We start from the raw sequence: 23,918 nt of genomic DNA on the forward strand, positions 1-23,918 counted from the left end.
CCCCTCACCAGCCTCGTTGCCCTTCTCTGGACACGTTCCAGCACCTCGACATCTTTCTTGTAGTGAGGGCCCCAAACTTCACATTATAAGCCCATATTTTAATTTATAAATCAGCTGAAGTTAGCTGTTCACGCTGCCATTTTTGATAGTGACTGTCTTGTTCAGGCTGCCTTTCTTAACAGAAGTTCAGGCTAAACTAGTTCAGCCATTTCTGTGGAGAAGACTAGGAAAAATGCATCGTTTGCTCATTTCTGAGAGAAGCTCCAGTGCGGCAGGTTCAGGCTTCCAGTGTAATTGCCGCTCAGGGCTGAAACGGGCCAGTCTCAACACAGGGGCTGGGACTGAGAGACAGGTCCTGTTGCACTGGTCACCCTCAGGAAGAAGGGGTTTGCAGAGCTGGGGTGGAGGAGGGTGAGAGCCTGGGTAGGAGTACATGGAGGGCGAGGAAAAGTGATTTCTTGGAGATACAACGCTCCACAGGAGTAAGATACCATCTGGATGTGAAGATGTATAGAGAGAGGGCTGACTCAAAGGCATTTATCTAAATGATGGGAAGGAATATTATCTTGTCATCCAGACAGTCATCCAGAAAGTGGCTGGGGTGGGAGGCATTGTAGAAAGTGAGACTGAGATAGCCAGTTGGTGAAAGCGGCTGTAACTGCTGTCTGCAGCAATCCTGCCCCATCCCTCCATCTCCCATCTTGTCCTCGCGAAGGTGTCGCTGAGACAGGTTTGGGCAGAATAAGATGGAGCTAAAGAATGAGGAAGACCTGCTGACTGTCAGTAGGGAAATGATAAGTTGAATTTATACTTGGGAATGGAATTACTGAAGGAGAAGGTCCAGAGCCAGAAGATAAAATTGCGGTTCATTAACAAGCATCGATTTGGTGAGAACATCTGTAGAAAATGAATGCGTGCTTATGTGCTTAAAAAGTATTGCAAAGCATATGTGAAGGTTAATGACAGTTGTATAGGTAACTCTCATGCTGGCAAAGCCTAAACTTTGTAAGCTTAGCTGTGCAGACTCAATAATGTGTTCGGAAGGCAGTTTTGCATATTGTACTGTGTTTTCAGTGTCCTGTAGCTCAAGGAACTGGACACTGCTGAACTTGAGCAGAAGTTAAAGCAGGATGTGTGATGTATATAATGAAAGTTGCAGACCTGAGGCAATCGCTGCAGAGCATTTAAGTTTTAAAAGGGAAACTGGTTTTGTGATGAAATCATGTCAAATGTGTAACAGAGCCTTTATTTGCCTCGCTGCTATTGTATTTAACTTCGCTCATTGGGGGTTACCTTATCTTGCCTTCATACTCATTCTTGTGAGGTGTGCGCCGGGAGATTTTTTTTTCTTAAACACCCTCTGTGGAAACAGAGGTCTTTGCTCTACCCTTTTCCACCTATTTCAGGGTTTTAATTTGAGTAGGAGAAAAGTCTGGGGATGTAATCTTTGTGAAATCAGAGATTGTCTTTATTAGAGGTCAGACAGGCTGGAGCTAGATAAAGCTTGATACAGGGATTCGGTGATAACTTCTCTCTGCATAAGTCAAAGGTTGCAACACTGTGAAATTTGTAAATTATTACACAATATAGAACTGAAACCAGTTCAGTATTCCCTGGTCTTGAGGTCCAGGAGTTTGAGAGCAGAATGTTTTTATAGCAGAGAGAGGGAGGTGGCTTTCTGCTGCTGTGTGGCCTCTTAAAAACCAAAATACCAGTTTTGTTGTGTAGCGCGAAGATGGGACATTCACCATTCACCCACACTGTAAATACAATTCCTCTGAAATTCACTGGACTGGTGCACGTACCCACCAGCTGCAGCCGGCAGGACAGAGCCTTCTGCCTTTTAAAGTCAGAGCAAAGATGAAAATAGAGAGATCTGGATAACTTTCCTAACCTGCCACTGCCCTACTATTTGACCCATGGCAATTCTTCCTGTTTCTCTTCTTTTCTGCTGTGTTGTGGCTGGGTCTAATTATAGATCAAACTGACTTTTTTTTTTAGTTCACGACTGCAGCAAAAGCATCAGTAGGAGCTTTTCCACTTTCTTTGATGGCCTCAGGATCAAGCCCTGTGTAAATACCATCTGCAACCAATCCTGTGCATAAAAGGCGAGGGGAAAGAGAGGAAACTAGTAATTCTTCCTGTGCACACATTTTCTAGATTCAAGTTACAAGTTTCATGAATCTGAAAAGACTCATCTGAAGCAACAGGACAAGTCAGCATTTCTTTTTTTTTTTTTTAGTTTTTCAAAGCTGCTGATATGGGCTCTTTACACTTTGCTCAAACGAATTATGTGAAAATTATACAACTTCCTTCAGAATGAATTAGGGTTTTTAAAGCTCAGTTTTGCTCCTGTTGAATGTGGGCTGCGGTCCAGCTGAAGGAAAGGGGCAGCTTTGCTCCTCTGCCTCCCCCCTGCACACACTACCCTTCACACAGCTCAGGGAACTGACCTGGGAGAAATTCAACCCAACAAAGTATTGAAAGATTAGTTTTCAGCTCCGTTAGTCTCCTCGTCCAACCCACAGTACAGCCTCATGAGTGGAAGTATTAACACAAGGGACCAAACCATTGCTTCCATGAAGCTGCTGCTTCAGCTTTTCTGCCTTCTGCGTTGCGCCCAGCCTGTTCCTGCCCTTTGCCTTGCCATAGCACCAGCATTTCTCTAACCATGCTTTACCAGTGCAGATTTTAGCTGAGCTGTGTCCCTGGAGCAGTTTCGGGGGGGGCAAGGGCTGGAAGAAGGGCAGGAGACCACAGCAGCCTGCACTTAGCAGTGCCTAAGCTGCCATGGAGCTGTGTGTTTAACGGTGTCAAATTTTGCTCTGCTTTAAGCTGTTTGTGCTCAGCGCTGCACACTGAGCTTCTGGGCGAGAGGGGAGAAGGAAGATAATTTTTTTTTTTGTTTAGGGATACCTACCAGATCATTAGTTCATCAGGGAATACAGGGATGCTTACATACATTCATACAGTACTTCAAGATATGCATCCAGACTGCTATCACATTTCACGAAGAGGCTGGTTAACTATTGTTGCTGCAGCAATTTATTTTTGTTTAAATTTTAGTCCTTCAGAACAACATTTTTATGTATAAAAGAAACTTTCAGTTTAGGAAGGAAAAATCAGGTCTGTGTTTTGGGTTTTTTTTTAAAATAGTGAGTTGTCTTGTCCCAGGACTGTCTTGAAAATAATCAGTGTTCACAAACAAAACAGACACCTAATCAGTGGGAAATAAGTTTTCCTCTGGGAGGTTTTAGCTTATAAAGTACAATTTTAAAGCAGCATGCTGTTTTCACACAGGCACATGTACACAGTGTCAAATAAGAAGCCTTTTCTGTTATTTTCAGTCTGTCAAGATTGATCGTTTCAGGCTTTGGATGTCTACTATTTAAACAAATGTAATTATTACAATTCATTGGATATAATCCACTTCTCAACTTAGTCTAAGTTTCCATTCACTTCTCTACTTTGATTCAAGTAGTTGTGACAAATAGTCATCCATCCCTCCCTCTGAAGTTAGCATACAGCCAAATGTAATGGGTTAATGGTTAAGTATAATTAGGTCTCTAATTGAAACCCTGCTTGTGGCTATTTGTATGCAAAGCAGTTTGGGGACAGCAGTCACAAAAGCTTTTGAACTGGAATAGCTCGTGTCAAACACTGGATTGTTCTCTTAATATGGTTTCCTTTGCGTTGCAGGCGCTTAAATACTTTAAACAAATGTGCAGTGATGAAGCTAGAAATTAGTCCCCACAGGAAAAGGGTAAGTTCCTTTAACATCTTCTGTTACAGCATTGTACATTAATAAAACTGAAAAAAAAAAAAATCTAGCAGATTGCTTAGCTGCAGTCTTAGGATAACACCTGAGTAGAACCTGGCAAGGACACACAGTCAAAACTCTGCTTACGTTTCATTTTGGGTTCTCACTGGGTGAAAACTGCAGGGCTTGGCCACACGTAGAGGTTATTTGTCTAGCAAACTCTTCCCCGGGATACTGCTCCCAGTCTGAAAGGCACTGGGCTTCCCTGCTTGCCGGTGAGGTTGTCTGTGTTGTAGCGCGTTACCTGCACTCAGGCAGGATTGTAAAGAGTAGGCTTGAGGGAGGAGATCCTGACCAGCCACGATGAGCTGACCTGAATGTTAGAACATCATCTTTGGCGTCATCTTCACAGTTTTGGTTCTTTGCCATCACGTTAGAATTGTATTATTTTATTATGATGTAGACAGATCAGTTAGCCTGTGCTTGGCCTGCAAAGGAAAGAGCCAGTCCTTTGCAGGATTGGGCACATTGTTTCCTTGTTTTTTAATTACATAGCTCAAAATTAAAGCAATATATTTACAGAATACATCAGCTACCTTTTTAGAAAGTTTGCATGTTTCCAGGATGCTCAGCAGGAATTAAAAGTGTTTCCTGAATCTTCAGGATCCCTGTGGAGCGTGGTGAGAAATAAGAGAGCACCTACTGTAATTTCAGTAAGGTAGTACTGACAGAAAGCTGAGTTGCTGGGGTTTGCTAGTAAGGTACCACTCATTAGCTGTCTTAAAACTATGTGTGTGTCCTAGGAGGGATCAGTAGTTGATACTGTCCCCTGGGATATGACAACTGCAGATAAAGATGACTGAGCTAAGGCAATACAATGCTGCCCTACCCTTAACAAGAATGCATACAAATGCTCTGAGGTTGTTTACCAGGAATTAATCCCCTCTTTCCCTATCTGTTTGTGGTATGTTGGAAACAGCATCCAAGCTCCAGAAGATAACACTCTGAGGCAGCATATGTAGGAACTCCTTAAAAGTAGGGGTAGACAGCTGGATTGCCGTTTATGACCACCAGAAGATTTCTCCTCCTTGTTCCTGAACCTTGTTAACACTGGAATGATCAGTATTGCTGTTAGAGGTCAGACCAGACCTGACTTCAGGTCCAAACCCCAGATCTTCCGGAGTCTGGATGTTACCTTCTGTTTCACTCCTTCCTGCTTTTCATTCACCACCCATGTTCTGGCAGATGGACTTGGATCCTATTCCCTTTTGTTGTAGACTTCATTAAAATCAATACTTAGCCTTTAAAGCTTTTTAACACTAGGGAAAAATTGTGCTGACAGAAACATATGTTTCTTTATGTTTGCATTGACCTCTTTGCAAATTAAGATCACTTTACTGCTCCTTTTTTTCCAGTCAAACCACATTCACCGCTGAACCATCATTATTATCCATTGGCAGTTTCAGGTGACTTTTTTTCCTCCTGAAAACTTTAAATAAGCAAGCCAGTCCTCTTAGGTTTTCATCTGAGTCATGGACAGAAGTAGTTTGTAGTAGTTTGGAAACAAAGAAAATGACGCTTGCTCTGTGTCTCATGTGTATTTGGTTATAAAAAGTAAATACGGTGTTTCACTTATTTTCCTGAGCCGATGAAATGTGCTATAAAAAAAACCAACCCAAAAAATTAGGAGAGGATCAGGAGCTAAAGTATGCATAAATAAAATACTTGAAATATGAATAATTTACTTGTTTTTCAGAGAATAAATGTTTGTGTTCCTGGCACACAAATAGTTACAGTTTGGGGCATGCATGTGTGTTTGTTTTTAAATTAAAGCAATCTAAACAAATGAAGTGAAACTCATGGAGCTGGGTGGCAATTAGTGTTTCCTACTCTGAACACCAAAGGTTATTTTGTGGCTTCATGGTGTCGTATTAAAATATCTTCATTGGTTTTATTCTTCCAACATGAAATTTTCCAGATATTTGGAAGACCAAATTTGTCAGTCCCAGGATCATTCCCTTTCAGTATTTAGATGAAAAGATTGTAAGCGTAAGTGATGTACATGTAATTGTGCCCTCAGGCATTACTCATACATCAAACATCATCAGTGGAGATGTTATTTACAATTTACTTACGTGCTATACTGTCAGTGAGCTCTTGCTGCTCGCTATCTATGAGTGTTAAAGTGTGCCCGAAGCGAGACTAAAGTAGAAACTTCACAGGACATTCTTAAAATGTTAGCTGTTAGCCTGTGGGAGGAAGAGTGGACCAGGTAAGAGCCTAGAGGCATCACACTCTTGCAGTGCAAGAGCTTCTTTTGCTATCTCATTAGTCACAGCGAGGAGACCGTTCAGACTTCCCGAATGGGTAAGGAATTAATCTGCTACAATTCAGAACGTATGAGAAACTTCTTGTAATTGCAAAGAGGAGTATAAACACACAGCCACTATTAACAGACTGTAACTTTGGAGAGAGTCCAGAGGGACCCCAACCCCTGACTGACTCCAGTTTAAAATTTTATGCATGCCCCAGGATCATCCTTTCAGTATTTAGATGAAAAGATTGTAAGCGTAAGTGATGTACATGTAATTGTGCCCTCAGGCATTACTCATACATCAAACATCATCAGTGGAGATGTTATTTACAATTTACTTACGTGCTATACTGTCAGTGAGCTCTTGCTGCTCGCTATCTATGAGTGTTAAAGTGTGCCCGAAGCGAGACTAAAGTAGAAACTTCACAGGACATTCTTAAAATGTTAGCTGTTAGCCTGTGGGAGGAAGAGTGGACCAGGTAAGAGCCTAGAGGCATCACACTCTTGCAGTGCAAGAGCTTCTTTTGCTATCTCATTAGTCACAGCGAGGAGACCGTTCAGACTTCCCGAATGGGTAAGGAATTAATCTGCTACAATTCAGAACGTATGAGAAACTTCTTGTAATTGCAAAGAGGAGTATAAACACACAGCCACTATTAACAGACTGTAACTTTGGAGAGAGTCCAGAGGGACCCCAACCCCTGACTGACTCCAGTTTAAAATTTTATGCATGCCAGGAATTTCCATTGATCTGAGGGCTATCCACTGTGACCAATTAATTAAAAGTCTATGGATACTAAGGTTTTTAGAAAAGAGCAATTTAAAGCAGATTGTATTGTTTGTTTCTTTTTATGAAGCGTATATCTTTTGTGTTTAAAAACTGTTAAAATATATTGCCTGTCCCATGTTATCTTTTCCTGTGATGAGCTTTATGGCCTAATCCTCCTCTCCCTGAAGTAAAAGACTGTTTTCACTTTAAATTCAGTGAGAACAAGGTCATGCTTAAAGCAGTTTAGTGGGCATTGTATTTAAATGCAACCGCCTTTGCTGTTTGGGCAATTTGCAAGCAGTACGTTCAGGGTTCTTCTTCTTTGCAGAGCGAAGATTCAGATGAAGATGAACCTTGTGCAATAAGTGGCAAATGGACTTTTCAGAGGGACAGCAAGAGGTGGTCGAGGCTTGAAGAGTTTGATGTGTTCCCTCCAAAACCAGACTTGAATACCCCCTCCCCGGAAGCTCCTCACCTTACTAATGCGGCAAGCCGTGAGAGTGTGCTAACAGACCTCAGCGAACGCCAGGAGGTGGCTTCTATTCTGAGTATCAGCAGCACCAGCAGCCACCAACCAACCCTGCAGAGCGAGGCATCCACCACCAGGACAAACTCGGTCGTGAGCGTTTGTTCATCGAGCAATTTCGTAGCAAATGACGATTCATTCAGCAGCCTGCCTTCACCCAGGGAGCTGAATAGCTTCAGCTTCAACACGAAAGCCAGTGAGAAGAACGCCAAGTCCAAAACAAAGAGCCTGCTCAAGAGAATGGAGAGCCTGAAAATCAAGAGCTCTCACCATGGCAAGAGCAAAGCTCCTTCAAAGCTTGGCCTTATTATTAGCGGGCCCATCCTGCAGGAGGGCATGGATGAAGATAAACTGAAACAACTTAACTGCGTGGAGATTTCTGCCCTCAATGGCAATCACATCAGCCTCCCCATGGTACGAAAGAGGAGCGTCTCCAATTCCACCCAGACCAGCAGCAGCAGTAGTCAGTCTGAGACGAGCAGTGCTGTCAGCACACCCAGTCCCGTCACACGAACACGCAGCCTCAGTGCGTACAATAAAAGGGTGGGCATGTACCTGGAAGGCTTTGACCCCTTCAACCAGTCAACATTCAGCGACGTGATGGAGCAGAACTTCAAGAACCGGGGAAGCTTTGCAGAAGACACTGTGTTTTTTATCCCCGAAGATCATAAGCCCGGCACTTTTCCCAAAGCACTCTCCAACGGCAACTTCTCCCCGACAGAAAGCAACGCCTCTGTGAACTGGAGGACAGGGAGTTTCCACGGACATGGCCATCTCACCCTCCGGAGGGAAAACAGCGGTGACAGCTCCAAAGAGCTGGGCATGGGGAAAAGGCGCAACTCCTCCAGCTCAGTGAGCAGTCGCCTGAGTATTTACGACAATGTGCCAGGCTCAATCCTGTATTCTAGTACGAGCGACCTGGCTGACCTCGAAAATGAAGACATATTCCCAGAACTAGACGACATCCTGTACCACGTCAAAGGGATGCAGAGAATAGTAAACCAGTGGTCAGAGAAGTTCTCGGACGAAGGGGACTCTGACTCGGCACTCGACTCCATCTCCCCATGTCCTTCCTCTCCAAAGCAGATCCACCTTGATGTAGATAACGATCGAACAACACCGAGTGACCTTGACAGTACGGGGAATTCACTGAATGAAACGGAAGAGCCCGCTGGGATGCAGGACAGGAGGGACTCTGGGGTGGGCGCATCACTGACACGGTCCAGCAGGTGAGATCACGAGCACTGGGACTTGGGGTGGCCCTGGTGAGGTCCCCTCCAGCCCGAGTGGCTCTATAGTAGCTGCACCACACTGTTAAGGTGCAATAGAAGTTGTGGCCATTCAAGCATACGCGTGCTGTTCCCATCGCTTCCCAAAACAATTATAGGCAAGGGAAGTATTTGTGCAAGACTTTTAGACAAGTGATTCCCACACTTCGTAGCTGTATGTTTGTACGTTCAGCCTGAGTCGTCATTGAAAAACAGCCCGCTCAGCAAGTCAGCATTAGGAGCAATGTTAAGGCAGTTTTGGGGGATGATAATTCTTCGGTGTGTGGGAGGGAAAGGGACCTCAAGTAGGATTATTCACTTTTTTAAGTTGGCTAGGAGAACCAGTGTAAGTATGGTCTGGTTTCTGTCAGTGTGTAGTAAAAGCTTTGACTTTTAGACTGTTTCAAAAATTTGCACTTTTCAGTAGCAGGCTGTTTCTTAATAGCATGCTGGGGCATTAAATCTGCAGGGAAAATGAGGTTTGTTTACTTTCTCTTGATCGCTGTAGCACAGTGGGGGACTGGGGGAGTTCCAGTGGCCTCCCAGTTTCTGCTGGAACTGTATTTTGTATTGTGAGTAGAGCAAGGAGTTGAATTCTTTCTAGCTTTGTTTCCAGTTTTCCTTTAAAACTGGTGCAAATCATTTAGGGCCTGGTTTCTGCTGTCATTTAGTCACCTACAGCTGCTTGTATAAACTTAATGGGACTTTTAGAAGTGCTTAGTTCCCATTTGATGTGTCTTAAAAATTTGGGCCGTTTTTTCTTAACGGAGTTTTTTGATTCCCACTGCCTTCATACTGAAAGGGCTTCTGAAAAAGGGTGTTGGAGCCCTCGGAGGATATCTGATAGGGCAAGACTGTGTAGTTAACACTGAGCTGTGGGTCAGCTCAGAGCGCACGTTCCCATCTGAAGCATCTGCACATGCTGCATCGCAGCGGGTGAGGCAGAGACGCTGCCGGCTGATGCCTGTGAAATCTCAGAAGACAGTGGCTGCCAAGGGCAGGGAGCTCAGCAGTACGTTTGCGGTAATTCCTGCACATTTCTTGCAGAGACGTTTCAGTGAGCGGTCCTTGCTCTGTCCCCCATCTTCTCCGCAGGCACAGGCTGAGGTGGCACAGCTTCCAGAGCTCCCACCGGCCCAGCCTCAGCTCAGCGTCGCTGCAGATCAACTGCCAGTCCGTGGCGCAGATGAACCTGCTGCAGAAGTACTCTCTCCTGAAGCTGACTGCTCTCCTGGAGAAGTACACACCTTCCAACAAGCACGGTTTCAGCTGGTAAGGGCGCCGTGCCATGTGTAGACAGGCCGAGTATACGAGCATGACAGTTGCATGCTCGCAACTTTTGGAAAGATGCAGTGAATCCCTCCGTCCCTCTTTTTCCATATTTGCACTTCTTCCTCCAGCCTGTGCTGACAGTGATTTGTGGTTTCCTAAGACGGGGCTAAAATCACTAACCCTTTACGTAAGTCTAATCTTATTAGGCTTGAGAAGTATGTTTATAGGGGGCATGTGAGGGAACAAAAGCAATGAAGTACAGGCCAGCTTTCTGAGCAGGAAGTTGTGTGGACATCCATAGCAAAAGAAGGACTAGTTGTTTATTGAGGCAGTTAGCGAGCAGTGGCACAAACCTCGGTAGATCTTAATAGGCTTGCTTTTCTTCAGTTATTCTTAAATATTTGCATTACTTTCTCTATATAATTATGTAATTAAATAATGTAAATTTCCTTCAGGTCTAGTGTCTCATTAGCCAAAATCTATCTCCCCTCTTTAAAGCGCACTATAAATCCAGTTAGCTTGCAAAAAAGATGGAGGGGGGGGAGGAAGAAACATTAGGAGGACCATGGAGTTTTTTGTAGGCAGCAATTTCTGCTGTGGCCAGGTGTTTGTAACCCAGTTGAATGTTTTTTGTTGGAAGAATGAAATAGAAAGCTCTTTTATTATTGTATCTGCAGTACAGCCTGTGTAACCTTCAGGATGCAAAAGGCGCAATAAAATTCTTCTTCTCCCTACCACAGGCCAGCCTCCTCCCTTCCCCAGGAGTCATAGAGAGTATTTAGCTTCAGCATCAAAGTACCTCCTGTTCAAAGGCTGTTATTATGTCAGCCTTTCTAAATACAGAAGTTGTTTGTTCTGAAAGACAGAAATAAGTATTGACCAGTTATCCCTGCATGCTTCAGATTCTCGGTGGAGATCGCAATGTGTTTTTTCACATTCCATTGGCATTTTTTTTGACAAAGCAAGTATTATTCATACATATATCAATAATGCCCTAAACTTAACTATATGGCAATACAAGTTGGTTCTGTTTTACTGTGTAACAGCTGTAAATCTAATGCACTGTTTGTATAGCTATACTGTATATTGAAATGTTAAATAGGTCTCCCTGTTTTCCAGTGCTACTGTGTCCTATCAGTTGTTGCACTGGACATTAGCTTTTCTCCCTGTTCAGGAAAATGATCTCAATATTTTCACATTTTAATGGCTTTTTTTTTCCCTTTATGAAACCAATACTCTTGGGGACCTGGGGGTAAATCATTCTTTTGTATTTAGTAACTTTTTCCTTGGAGTCATAAGCAGATGGAAAGGCCTCTCATTGAAATTGGAGTGGGAGGTGGGGTTAACAACAGTCACTGGCTGACAAGGAGGGGGGTCCCTCAAAGGGGTTGTTTATAGAGCTGAAGTTTTTAGCTGACAAACTCAAATGTATTACATCAGTTTCCTGCTGTTATGCACACTGGTGGGTGGTGGACCCAGTTTGAGGACTTTGCAGAACAAGTAGTTGACATACAAAAGCTCATTGTTCAAATGCCCATCTTTCCCGAAACCTAAAGAAGCAGTGTTATAAGGGGTCACTGACCGCAGGATTTATTTTGACTCTTTCGCAATTCAATCTGGCCCCTGCAGTTTTAGCCTGTAGCTTTTGTCCTACTAATATTGATGGAGTAGCACCACATTAATACTTACAGGCAGCATACTGCCCCAAATGTCAAGCCTTTCTCTTAGAGAAACTCTGTTTTCTGTCCTCTCCCCCTTCCCAGCCCTGAGTGGATTAGCTAATTTATACTGTCACTACTTTTCATATTACTAAAGTGTTTCACTTATTTTCACTGACTTTCTGAATTACTGGAAATACAGAAGATAAATGGTCAACAGAGGTTTAATTTAATTTTGTCATTCCCTTTGCTTAAATAGGGCAGTACCAAAATTTATGAAAAGGATAAAGGTGCCAGATTATAAAGACCGAAATGTGTTTGGAGTACCGCTGCAAGTCAATGTCCAGCGCACGGGGCAGCCTCTTCCACAGAGCATTCAGCAAGCCATGCGGTACCTCCGCAACCACTGCCTGGATCAGGTGGGTTTTGCTGTACTCTCATCCCACACGCATGCAGCACCCAAAGCCCAGCCTTCCATTAATTTTTATTGTTCCTGGGTCAGACTGAAAAAAGTAGACTCAAAACAGGACAAAATAGATAATTAATGCAAGGAAAGCTTTCCATGAAGTTAGAACCTGTACATAAGAAGCTAAAGAGCATAGTTACATTTCACATTTGCTGGACTCATTGTAAATGTATTTATGTTTCCATATATAGGTTGGACTGTTTAGGAAATCTGGAGTCAAATCAAGAATTCAGGCTTTGCGTCAAATGAATGAGAATTCAACAGACAGCGTCAACTATGAAGGCCAGTCTGCTTACGATGTAGCAGACATGTTAAAGCAATTCTTCCGTGATCTCCCTGAGCCTCTCATGACCAACAAACTCTCCGAGACCTTCTTACAGATATACCAATGTAAGTAGTGAGATTTCTGCGGCAGATGGCAAATGGTCATTTGTGTAGCAAGGGTGGAACTTTCTAATACTGCTCCTCTGGGCACTACACATGTTGCATACGTTGGTCTTTGCCTTTCTCCAGCAGCCGTTACAGTTCAGGCTGCCTCATAAGAAATGGATTTTCGACGTTCTAGTTGTATAACTATTTATAGTACAAGTTCTTTTCATTTCACCTTTCTCTGTAGTTTGGGAACAAATATAAATCGTCCATCGCTTGCTATAAAGTTTCCTCTCTTCTTTGAGCGTACTTGATATTACTGTTTGAAAATAAGCCACATCTGATGTAGCTAGGTAGGGAAGCTGTACAAACACTACACGAACAGAGTTTGGCGCTTTCAAGGGGATTGAAATCCATTAAATTACTGAGATTCTTTTGTAAGAGCAAGGCTGCCAAAAAATTTCTATTTTCTTATAATTCATATTATTCTATCCTTCACGACAACTTTTGAAAACAACCTTTAACTTGAAAGCTTTTCTGTTACTGACTTGCAGCTACTTTACTGATAGGTACCATAAATAGAAAGTGCTTAGAATAAATCACATCAAAAATGGAGTTTATCAATGGACGTGAAAAGAAATAATTAATCCTTCTGAGATGGCATGTTCAACTCCAGCAAGGGAGACATTCTCTTTTGTGAACTAGATAAATTGAGTTCTGTATAGATGGTAATTTTGTGCTGGATCTTTCCAAACAACATGTCTTTCAAAAGTTTTCTTCAACATTGTTTCATTGGGAATATTCTCACTTTATAAAATGGCCAAAGATGAATTAATGCTTGGTGACCAGAACTCCAGAGCTTTTAGAAATATTCATGGCGGTCCAAATGGATTGATGCGCTATGGGCACCTTGCTGATCCCGTGGTTTCTCTCCCTAACACCACCCCAGCTGTCTCCCCATGTATTCTTCCCATGGTAGCACAGCTACAACAGAACTTACTGCAAAGACACCTTCTTTGAGCCCTTGCTGAATTTTGTGCCTTCCTTATGATGATGGTTACAAAAAGGTTACAGGAACTTCCTTCAGAGCTCCATAGGTGGAGGTGACGGTTTAAAATAAAAACATACATACCATTATTTCAGTGCATGCATTTTTTTTCTATGTTTGGATTCCCAAGAAGGTTTATGGAGAAAATTAATCAGACTCCCCACTTCGTGCATATTAAACAGCAACTCTTTGTGGGTTTAGTGCCAGAAAAAGTTTGACAAGAGCATTGCAGAAGTATCTGTTCCTTTTCTTTTACAGGCAGTAGGTCTGAGGATTCCCCAGAGGTGGTCGGGAAGTATTATCTTTGTGTAAAGCAAAGAGCCTTAAAACAGCTGTAAATTTTGTTTCCCTGCAAAGGACAAAATTTCCCTTTGCTTTGGTGTTATGCACCAGGCTGCACACTGGAATTGTCCATACGTGGCTTAAATATGCTTTGAGCTGATTGACGGGAGAGTGTGGAAAACAGTGGATTTTTGCTTAAAATTGCTTTCTAAACTCACCTGCTAGCCTTACAAAGTTGCTGAAGCCCTAAGCAAATACCAGTTAAATATCTGTTTAGCAGCACGTGTATTATGAGACATGCAGTGAGGGTGGTGTGGTGCTAATGATGATATAAACGCTCCACGACTCAGACTCTGATGTTGTCTTCAGAGGAGGCTTATTGGAAATCCCTTTATAAGATGCAGATCTGGTCTGGGTTATTTCATTTTTTGTTCCCTTCAAGTTTGGAGGAGAGGGCCTTATATAAAGACACACATCAAATTTTTCCAATGGCTGTTTGTTGTTAGTAACCAAGGAGCTGTTTAATGGTATGGGGCTTCACAGCGTTGACTTTCTTTTTCCACCACATGACTTTGAATGATCTGCTCAATAAAGCAACCCTCTGTGTTTGGTAAAGCACTTTCTGGATATTTTATGACATCATTGTTGAAAAGGTTTGCTAGCCAGTTTATTTAATTAATTCACCTATTCTAAAATGCATTCATGTTTCGAATTTCTTTGAAAGCCAAAGAATTTCTAAATTGGCTGGACTGTGTTTGCTTGTTCACTGCCTGACTCCAGGCTTCTGTCATTTTAGTGCATCTGCGGGAGCATGTAGCTGTTGAAATTAAATCTAAAATTAACTCTGGCCTAGGCACAACTTCTTCTTGCTTGCATTTCTTGTGAGGCAGGAAATAGCTGAGGGTAGTTAAACTAGTGGGTTAAAAAAAAATTCCTTCATGTTTCCTACAAATGGTATGCATCCTGAAGAAAATCACTTCAAACTCGAGTCAAATATTTGAAGCTGGAGTTTGCTTTGGGATGTATTCATGCTGCGTATGTGGAAAATCAATGGGCTGATGAGAGAATTACTAATATTATGCAGATGTGCCAAAGGATCAGCGTCTCCAGGCTATCAAGGCTGCCATTATGCTTTTACCCGATGAGAACAGGGAGGTCCTCCAGATTCTTCTCTATTTCCTGAGTGATGTCACAGCTGCAGTGAAGGAAAACCAGATGACACCAACAAACCTGGCCGTCTGCTTAGCACCTTCCCTCTTCCACTTAAACACTCTCAAAAGAGAGAATTCTTCCCCAAGGTACGTCTAGGGGGAGCAGGTCTCATTGCTGCTGGTTCTGTACCACAGCTAGTGGCGATGTGCAACAGGCATGGTCTAGCATTGACCCTACCAGTTGCAATCACCTTGGACGCCTCAGAGGGCACCGGGTGTAGAATGGTTATGGGATCCTACCTTTCGTTAGAGATTTGTTAAAATATAAGCAAGTTCATAAGAAGGAAGAAATGGGGGGATTCCAAAGAAAAAGTTTAGAGAGAGTAGCGAGAGAAGTCGGTAACACCATGCCAAGATTTGGTCCCAGGCAGCACTGCTTTAAATCACCAGCAGATCTGGGAATCCTACTGTTTTCTTACCAAGCGTCTCTCTTGCTCTGCATTAAATAACTGGGTTTGTGTGTGTGTGCTCTTTTCCCCTGTGAAGGGTGATGCAAAGAAAACCAAAGCCGGGAAAACCCGATCAGAAAGACCTAAATGAAAACCTGGCTGCAACCCAAGGGCTAGCTCATATGATTGCTGAATGCAAGAAGCTCTTTCAGGTAAAATACCTATTTACAAAACCGATGGGTGGAATATTGGCCAACATGGCTTAGATCTGCTGTATAATGGAAAGCTAGGAATGTCTCTTTATTTTAATAAAGTTTAATAGGGAAAACCCGATCAGAAAGACCTAAATGAAAACCTGGCTGCAACCCAAGGGCTAGCTCATATGATTGCTGAATGCAAGAAGCTCTTTCAGGTAAAATACCTATTTACAAAACCGATGGGTGGAATATTGGCCAACATGGCTTAGATCTGCTGTATAATGGAAAGCTAGGAATGTCTCTTTATTTTAATAAAGTTTAATATATGATAAATAGTTTTTTAAAAACCTTTGCATCCTAATCTGGGTGCATACATGAATTAGAAGTGGTGCTAGAAGAAAAGAGAGTTGTTTTGTTGGCACTGGCGCTCAAAAGTCATGAGGCAGTTGTGGGGTTTGGGACATTTTTGTTACATCCAAGCTGCATTTGAAATATGTTTTCAAGCTTTTATTGTGCAGCCATGAGGGTCTGTGAACTTCAGCTCTAATTACAAAGCAAGAAGCTGTTTCCAGGAATTTCAGTGCTTGTTTTATACTTAAATTCCCAAGAGTTAGCAAGACTAGGCCACAAAAGCATCCTGGAATGTGACACTGTCAAACCGTAGGTTGAAGGGTCTGTAGGAACTAAAGCATGCTCCCTCTAGGGCCCGGGATGGAGAACCAGACAAGTCTTGAGTCCTGGTTTTCCTCACTGTCATCGAATCTTTTCAGAGCCCTCAACTGAAGACATGCCTGTCTCTTTTTTTGCGGCTGACAACTGATCCCTCCTTCCTTCAGTCTGCAGGATAAACTGTGCTGTGGGAATGGATCTGAGTTGTGTAGCAAAGAGGGACACTCCACAGAAAAAAACAAGACACCCCATAAATGAGAGACTAATTTGAGTTAAACCAAAGTAACAAACTTAATTTTGGCATTTCTTCACATTGAGTGCTTGACCTGACACATACACATCCCACCACTTACAAAACCAGTGTACCCATCTTTCAGTGGCTGTCAAACTGCTAGACTAACTCTGTGATTTGGGGAGAGAGCTGCAAGAGGATAATTTCACTCTTGTCGCCCCTCAGATACCCGAAGAAATGAGCAGGGGCCGGAACTCGTACACGGAGCAGGACCTGCGTCCCCTCAGCCTGGAGGAGCTCCGGGGCGGCAGCAGCACCGCCGAGCCCTCCGACTACCACTGCTACCTCCAGGACTGTGTGGACGACTTGCTCAAAGAGATGAAGGAGAAGTTTAAAGGCTGGGTCAGCTGCTCCACCTCAGAGCAAGCAGAGCTGGCCTACAAGAAGGTATGCACCCTGTCACTCACGCCACAGCTCTGGTTTTTAGCTCACCTTCTCTAATACAAGCAGGCTTTTGACATAGGATATTACAGAAGGTTCAGTGCACACATTTAGTTTGCAGATAGATTTAAGAAAAAAACCCTTAATCTTTTGACATAGTTGCACACCATCTAAAAGCAACATGTCTTTCAGCAGTAGTCAGCTAACATGCACTGATTTGTGTTCTTCTGTTTATCCAGCCCAGGAATGTTCACTGTATTGCATTTACACACCTTCACTCACATGTGCAAAGCCTTGACAGGCTGAGTGAAGCCTCCAAGCGCTGTCACTGTGCAGGCAGTAGGGAAGAAGTTGCTCGGCTCTAATCTTGCACAGCTCAGAGCTAGCACAGGGAGAAGTGTTTCAATGAGATTTAAGATATTTAAAAAGTAAATTTGGAAAATTAGGATATTTCTCTGTAGCATCACGATTTAATAGCATCCCATACTGGAGAAGATAACTGTAACTTAAAAATAATTTGGAAGTCAGCGTGTCTTTGGCTGTTAGGAAAACAACCTTAGTCTGAGCTTACGACAAGCTTAGTACAATATATACATATATGTGTGTGTGTATTCAATTTTCTGTATTTAGGCAACACTAAAATAGAAAGGAAAAGAAAGTGTAAGGAAGAGTAAAACTGAGGACTCTGTGCTGATTTTCCCCAGGTATGCGAAGGTCCCCCACTCCGGTTATGGAAAACTACCATTGAAATTCCAGCTACGCCAGAGGACGTTTTAAATCGTTTACTTAAAGAGCAGCATCTTTGGGATGAAGATCTTATAGAATCAAAAGTAATCGAACCTTTGGATAGCCAGACAGATATATACCAGTATGTCCAGAACAGCATGGCACCTCACCCAGCCAGGGACTTCGTAGTCTTAAGGTAAGACTTTTATATGCAATGGTGTTTATATCCTACACAAACTGCAACCTTGCCTACGATTTCTGCGTAATGTAAGTTATATAGGTAAATATATATTTGTGCATAATTTGAAGTCTTATTAGATGTTTGAATCACTGTCAAAGATAAGACTTTTTTTTCTTCTTTTTTCTTAGAACATGGAGGACAAACTTCCCCAAGGGAGCTTGTGTGCTTCTAGCAACCTCAGTGGACCATGACCGTGCTCCAGTGGCAGGTGTTAGAGTCAATGTGCTCCTGTCTAGGTATCTGATTGAGCCCTGCGGGTCAGGAAAATCTAAACTTACCTACATGTGCAGAATTGATTTAAGGTATGAATTTCCACTTTGTCCTTTTGTGGTGGTAACTTTTCTTGTATAGTTTCCGTGTAGTCAGTGCAAAATTTAGACGGTGCAACAGGCTTTAGCTTGGGCAGTAGTAAGTACTTCTCAAAGGCATGCACACAGGTCTCTGAGATGTCACAGAAAATTGGCTTCAATGCACATTTAACAGCAGCAGGTGTGGTTTGTTGCATTAGAAGCCTTCAGTATGTGCTCCACCATAGCTATTGGTATATAATCCCACCCCTTCCTCTGACCGATGTATTTGGATGCAAGGACATGTTAATTTTAATATTAAGTTAGTAAAGAGGACCAAGTTCTCACAAAACTTCTCATAACTTTTCCTCACTGCGGCAAACTTGTTTTTGAGCAAGTCTATATATTAGTAAGGCTGAGCTGAGCAATAAGCAGTAATAAGGAGATTTCCTAGTCGGGCATTGAACCAGCTAGATATCTATTTGATTCTGACTAAGAAAATGCATGCAAAGTTACTGGTACTTACTTCATCATTACTTTTTCTTCATGCATCAGGGGGCACATGCCAGACTGGTACACCAAGTCTTTTGGACACTTGTGTGCATCTGAAGTCGTTAAGATACGAGACTCTTTCATTCATCAGAGTCTTGAGAGCAAGGAAGTAAAATCCAGGTGACTACTGAAGAGGAACAGCCATGCGCTCCACACCTCAGCAACGTAGACATTACCCGAAACTGAGGCTCATGCGCTGCAGACCAGACTAGTGTACCATCTGCAAGTCATGTCACGAGGGGATGACAGCATGAGAACTTGACTGTGAGCATTACTATAGGACTGTGGCCATACCATACACTTTAAAGCTGCTTCCTGTCTGTGTAAGGTCTATAGTGTAGGCCTCGACTGGAATACATAGGAGGACTGTGCAAAAAAAAAAAAAAAAATTGTACTATTTGATGGTTTGAATTGCTTCTGAGAAGCAAAATTCTTTAAATGCAAAATATATTATGAAATATGGTGAAGGCTCATCATTCCCATGTGAAATACTTAGCTTTATGTACATACCCATGTCATTTTATTTGTAGTGCGTTGAGGGACTGGTGTATCCACTGGAATAGTTGGTACTCTTCAATGTGTTCTCACTGAGATAAGCAGAGAAAGGTTTGCACAGAGATTAAAGTGTGAATGAGTGTGTTAATGGTTGAAAGGATAGCAGAAGTCGAACTTGAAATGTGTCTGGTACACTGATAGGCAACCAGAATGGATTTTAGTATGCTGGATACAGTTCAACCTAGAATGGGACTCCCCTGTGGACCAGGAGTAGCCATCCTTCCCATGTGCCAGTTCTGCATTTTCCTCAGCTCTAACCTTGTTAAAAACCCTAAGCAGATGTTGCAAGAGGCTTGCTCCAATTACTGTCCACTCCTTATCCAGATGATCTTTTAGGAGTGATTAGCAATTCTATAGCAATTTTAAGTAAATATACTTTTGAGCAACGTAACAGCTTAGAAATGAAATGTCTGTGCAATGGTGAAGAGAGCCAGTAATGTCAATCGTTAATTTGCCAAAAAATGTTTGTTGCTTTTACTTCTACCTGCATTAACTATAAGTGTTTTAATGAGCTTTTATATATTTTACTGTATTCTAACGGCTCAAGAGGAAAAAGTCAACACTGGAGTTGCGGTGCTGGGAGGTGGCAGGACTCCTGCAGCAGCAGGTGGGGTGAGGTGGCTAGGAAGAGTCGCACGAGCTCTCTCCCTCCTTTGCCTGTTTTCCTAAAAGCTGCACATTAACACAAACAGAACCTGGATGTGAGCAATTTGGAGGGTTATATTTGGGGGCAGAGAGGAGGGTGGGGTTTTGTCTTGGGTTTTGTTGGGTTTTAAACCCTTTGGGATATTTCCCCCCTCCTTGAGCATCAACTTTTATGAACTGTAGGAAGTCTTGAGGTCCTCTGGAAAAGGGTCTTTCTGTAGGTTTTACTGTAAAGGTGAAGATTTGCTTTCGAGGTGCAGTATTAAGTGATAAATGTATTTTGTGGCTAGGGTATGAATGAGTTGCAAGATGGAATTTTGACTGAGACTTTATTACCATTGTCAGTATTATTTTAAGCTTTTTGATGAAGATTTTTTTATTATGGCAAATAATGTAGTACTTCCAGTAACAATGTTCCTCATGAGTAGGAAAACCTTGTATATTCTTCTACATCAAACACTTTTGAATTTGTAAAATTGTATGTTGTACATACCATTCTATTGTAAACATGTATACTTGCCCACAGTGTACTGTCAAACATAGATAAAGCATGATAAAGATTATTTAAAATATACCTGTATTTATACCTCAGCTATTCTTTTTGGTTTTTTGTACCTCAAGTATGTTTTCTATTGTAAATGTGCTTTACATGACTATGATTTACATGAGAGAAAGGAAATGTTTAACTTGCTATAGATGTCTGTACAGAATATACTCAATAAGTGCACTATTAAATGTTTAAAATTGAAGAAGCATAATGGTTTTTATTTTATTCTGCATTCTTCCTTGTGCCCAGAGGAGGAGGCATTTTTCGTACCACCGATTCTTTACATACTACTACCAACTGCGTAGCCACCCCTGCCCTCTCCCAGGCCAGTATTTTTAGCATCGTTAAAGGCAGGTACCAAAGCAATTTCAAAATTTTTGGAAGACAAGCCTTCATGATGGCAGTACAGAAATACTCCACAGTCAGTAGCTTCATACGTTTAAAAGTAAGAAGAAACCTCTGTTTTGCTACTGTCTTGTGGAAAGGTACTCTTGAATTTAACATGGAGCAAAGCAATTTCCTACTTGATACGCAGCTGTATGCAATGCTGAAAAATAATTCACTGCTTTCGTACTTTCTACAGGGAGAACGAGGGCCTGACGAGTTGTGGAGTCATAGGTTTGCTTTAAAAAATGCAAGTGTGAAAGTAATTGGAGAAAGTTAAAGCACACGCAGCAGTGAAATGAAGCCAAAGAGAAGGCCAGGAGGATATACAAACAACTGACTAAGGTGAAAAATGAAGCCAAAGACAGCTGCTAATTCAAGCAACTTTAAGAAGTTTTTAAAGTCTTAGCCAACAGAAATAGAATTTGGGCATCTGAAAGACGATTTTGATCTGTGAGGCTTGTCTGACAGAGTAACTGGAAGGAGGCCTGCTGCCTTTCAGTTACCAACATCATCGTATTCTTTCTCCGCCTGAGCATCCCGAAGTCCTGATCACTATTGCTTCCCTCTATGTTCCCCAGGGAGCAGTGTGAGGGATGCTGCTTCACAGTCTGGCAAAAGCAAACCTCTTGCTGTTGTGGTACTAGCTCTCACACACCAAAGAGCCTTTTAGAGAACCTTTCTGATAAGGGACTGTCATTTGTTTGGCTCTTACAGGATCTTTTTTCTTCCCAAGTCAATACTAAAAATAAAACAACTGCACAATTTAAAAAAACCCCAACAGGTTTGTTCACAGTTTTGGGCCCTTGGAACAAGCAGAGTTAGAGCTAATTTATTTTTCTCTGTAATGATGGTTTTGTTTGTATTTTTAAGCACACTAATGCAGGGCAGACTCCTCAGGCACTTCAAGGATTTACTCTGCATTTTGTTTAAAGTGCATTTAGGTTACTTTCAAAATACGATTTTCCTAAATATTTCTAAAACATGAGTTAATTTTGACTCTTCTAAATAGCCTCAAGCTCCTGAATGTTTGTTTTCTCGGCACCTTCATTTGCAAGTGTCCATGTTGTAGTTGGACAATAGAATTCAAGTTTCCATGTCTGTGTTTCTTGTCAGGTGTCACTCACGGCGGCACTGGCTCTTGCTCGGACACGCTCTTGCTTTAAGCAGCAGTTGCCACAGAGGGAGCGCAGGCTGGGCCCCTGTTCAGTTCTGGCAGGGTGCTGGTATGGCTAACTGCGTACATGGCATCCCTGGTGCAGCACGGGTCCAGCCTGCTGTGTGCTTCAATAATGCTGAATTTCAGTACTGCTTTCTAACAAATTCAAATGGAAAAAGTCACGGTTTACTGTCATTCCTCAAGTAATGCACTCCACAGTTAGATATTTATGAAGCTGTAAATAATCAGCGGCCTTCATCTTAAAGGCCAGAAGGCAATATCACTAACACACACGGACAGTCTGGGAAAGTGGGACTGAAACGATGCAAAACAGTACCTCTGCAGTCTGGTGCAAGACCTTGAAAAGAGCAGGACCTAATATATATCCACAGTAGTCTGTGCCAGGAGAAAGTTGATAGGAAAACAATATCCATGACTTAGGCTACATAATAAAAGGTAGATATTTCCACTTAAGACATATGAAAATTAAATATTATACACAGATCTTCTGCTAAGTGCTGGGAGCAGTGTCCTACAATCGTAAGGAATGAAATCGAGATACTGTTTTAGTAGAGCAATGCATTAAATTTACAAAGACAAAAGACTAATTCCGTTGCCTATGTTATACCATAAATTGTCAGTACAGCCATTGACTGCATCCATTATACAAGGAAATACTAAACATTTCTGAAAGATTACGTTCAGCTATTTCTCATCTGTCAAACCAGAGCTATTTTATTTCTCTAGTAAGGAAAGGTATCAATGTCTAAAATGATGACTAGCATAGCACCAGAGGTGAAGGTGAAATACTGTTCTTATTACTGATGCTAATATGCGATGTTTGCATCCATGCTTCTTTTGCATTGAGCACTATCCCAGACACTTGAGGCTTGCTCACTTTCCCCTCCCCTCTGCACCATCCTACTATATTTTCCCGTGTTGCCTGAGGCATCCAGAATGCTCACAAGAACTGAACTTCCAAGCTGAGTCCAGGGACAGCAAAGAGCAGTGAAGGGTGGGAAAGAATTCAAAGAAGAAAAAATTCCATCAAAAGAGATTAAGGCACTGAAGGGGTACATTTATATAGGAAGATTCAATACACATAATCTGGCCACTAGACAAGAGGGATGCAGTAAATGTCTACTAGCACTGGAAGGTCATAAAAACACAGAAGAAGAGTTCAAACTAGCTGAGTGGGTGTACAAGTTGTGACAAAAATTTGTTAATGGAAAATTTGAGGCAGAAGGAAAGGAAAAGGCATTTTCAACAGAGCAAGAGGTCTTTGAGGCTGTGGGACAATCTCTCCCTGAGAAGCAGCAAGAGCATAAGTCATTTAAAACTGCACAGGCTCAAACCCTGGAATCATTCCTGCACTAGCTTCCATAAAGTATCACAAAGACCTAAAAAAGGTCCTCTCTTCATTATTTGACATGATTACAGGACTTACAGGCCACCAGTTTTCACCTGTAAGTGTTAGGTAGAGCTGCCTTGCTGAGTAAGAAACAATATGGTGTCAAAAATAAAGTTACGATTAAGTAACTCAATTATTTTGGAAGTTGCTAATGAGCAAGTCTTTCTCTAAGAATTACACTGGAGGTTGTGGAGTGCAGCTTGCTTATGTTTTATAGAAGTGGACATTCATTTAAACGAGAAGATGCAGTGCTTCCCCGCTATGGCCCAAGAGCATGAAGATCAGCATGGGGAGGTTACCAGACAACTGGGAGAGTCTTTTGCTTTTCTGACATTTACCTAAACCCTAGAAAGATCTGTAACTGATAAGCACAATTTCCCTATCATAGCGGGAATCAAATCCGTTATTCCATAGGCTCAATTTTTTTTTGTTACTAGAAGAAGAAAAAGCCCTACAGCAAATGTGTTGTATATGCTTCTCCAGGTACCAGTCTTCTACTAGTCACTTCATTAGCTCAAGTAATAAAAGGGTGATATGGGG

The 23,918-nt window shown here is 42.1% G+C and overlaps 1 protein-coding gene across 1 annotated transcript in view; it reads left to right on the forward strand.

Moving 5' to 3' along the window:
* DLC1 (DLC1 Rho GTPase activating protein) overlaps positions 1 to 20,626 on the forward strand; it is a 28,802-nt gene extending 8,176 nt beyond the window's left edge. Inside the window, exons 3-13 of the mRNA XM_009277405.1 lie at positions 3,700 to 3,763; positions 7,172 to 8,598; positions 9,733 to 9,909; positions 11,827 to 11,986; positions 12,225 to 12,423; positions 14,817 to 15,030; positions 15,430 to 15,544; positions 16,656 to 16,877; positions 17,576 to 17,793; positions 17,967 to 18,140; positions 18,681 to 20,626. Of these exons, the coding sequence (XP_009275680.1) occupies positions 3,731 to 3,763; positions 7,172 to 8,598; positions 9,733 to 9,909; positions 11,827 to 11,986; positions 12,225 to 12,423; positions 14,817 to 15,030; positions 15,430 to 15,544; positions 16,656 to 16,877; positions 17,576 to 17,793; positions 17,967 to 18,140; positions 18,681 to 18,801 (3,060 nt within the window). The 5' untranslated portion in view covers positions 3,700 to 3,730 and the 3' untranslated portion in view covers positions 18,802 to 20,626. The remainder of the gene's footprint in view (positions 1 to 3,699; positions 3,764 to 7,171; positions 8,599 to 9,732; positions 9,910 to 11,826; positions 11,987 to 12,224; positions 12,424 to 14,816; positions 15,031 to 15,429; positions 15,545 to 16,655; positions 16,878 to 17,575; positions 17,794 to 17,966; positions 18,141 to 18,680) is intronic.
* Positions 20,627 to 23,918: the final 3,292 nt, after the last annotated feature.

This window comes from Aptenodytes forsteri, unplaced genomic scaffold (genome assembly GCF_000699145.1).
Source record: "Aptenodytes forsteri isolate BGI_AS27 unplaced genomic scaffold, ASM69914v1 Scaffold65, whole genome shotgun sequence".
NCBI classification, from domain to species: domain Eukaryota; kingdom Metazoa; phylum Chordata; class Aves; order Sphenisciformes; family Spheniscidae; genus Aptenodytes; species Aptenodytes forsteri.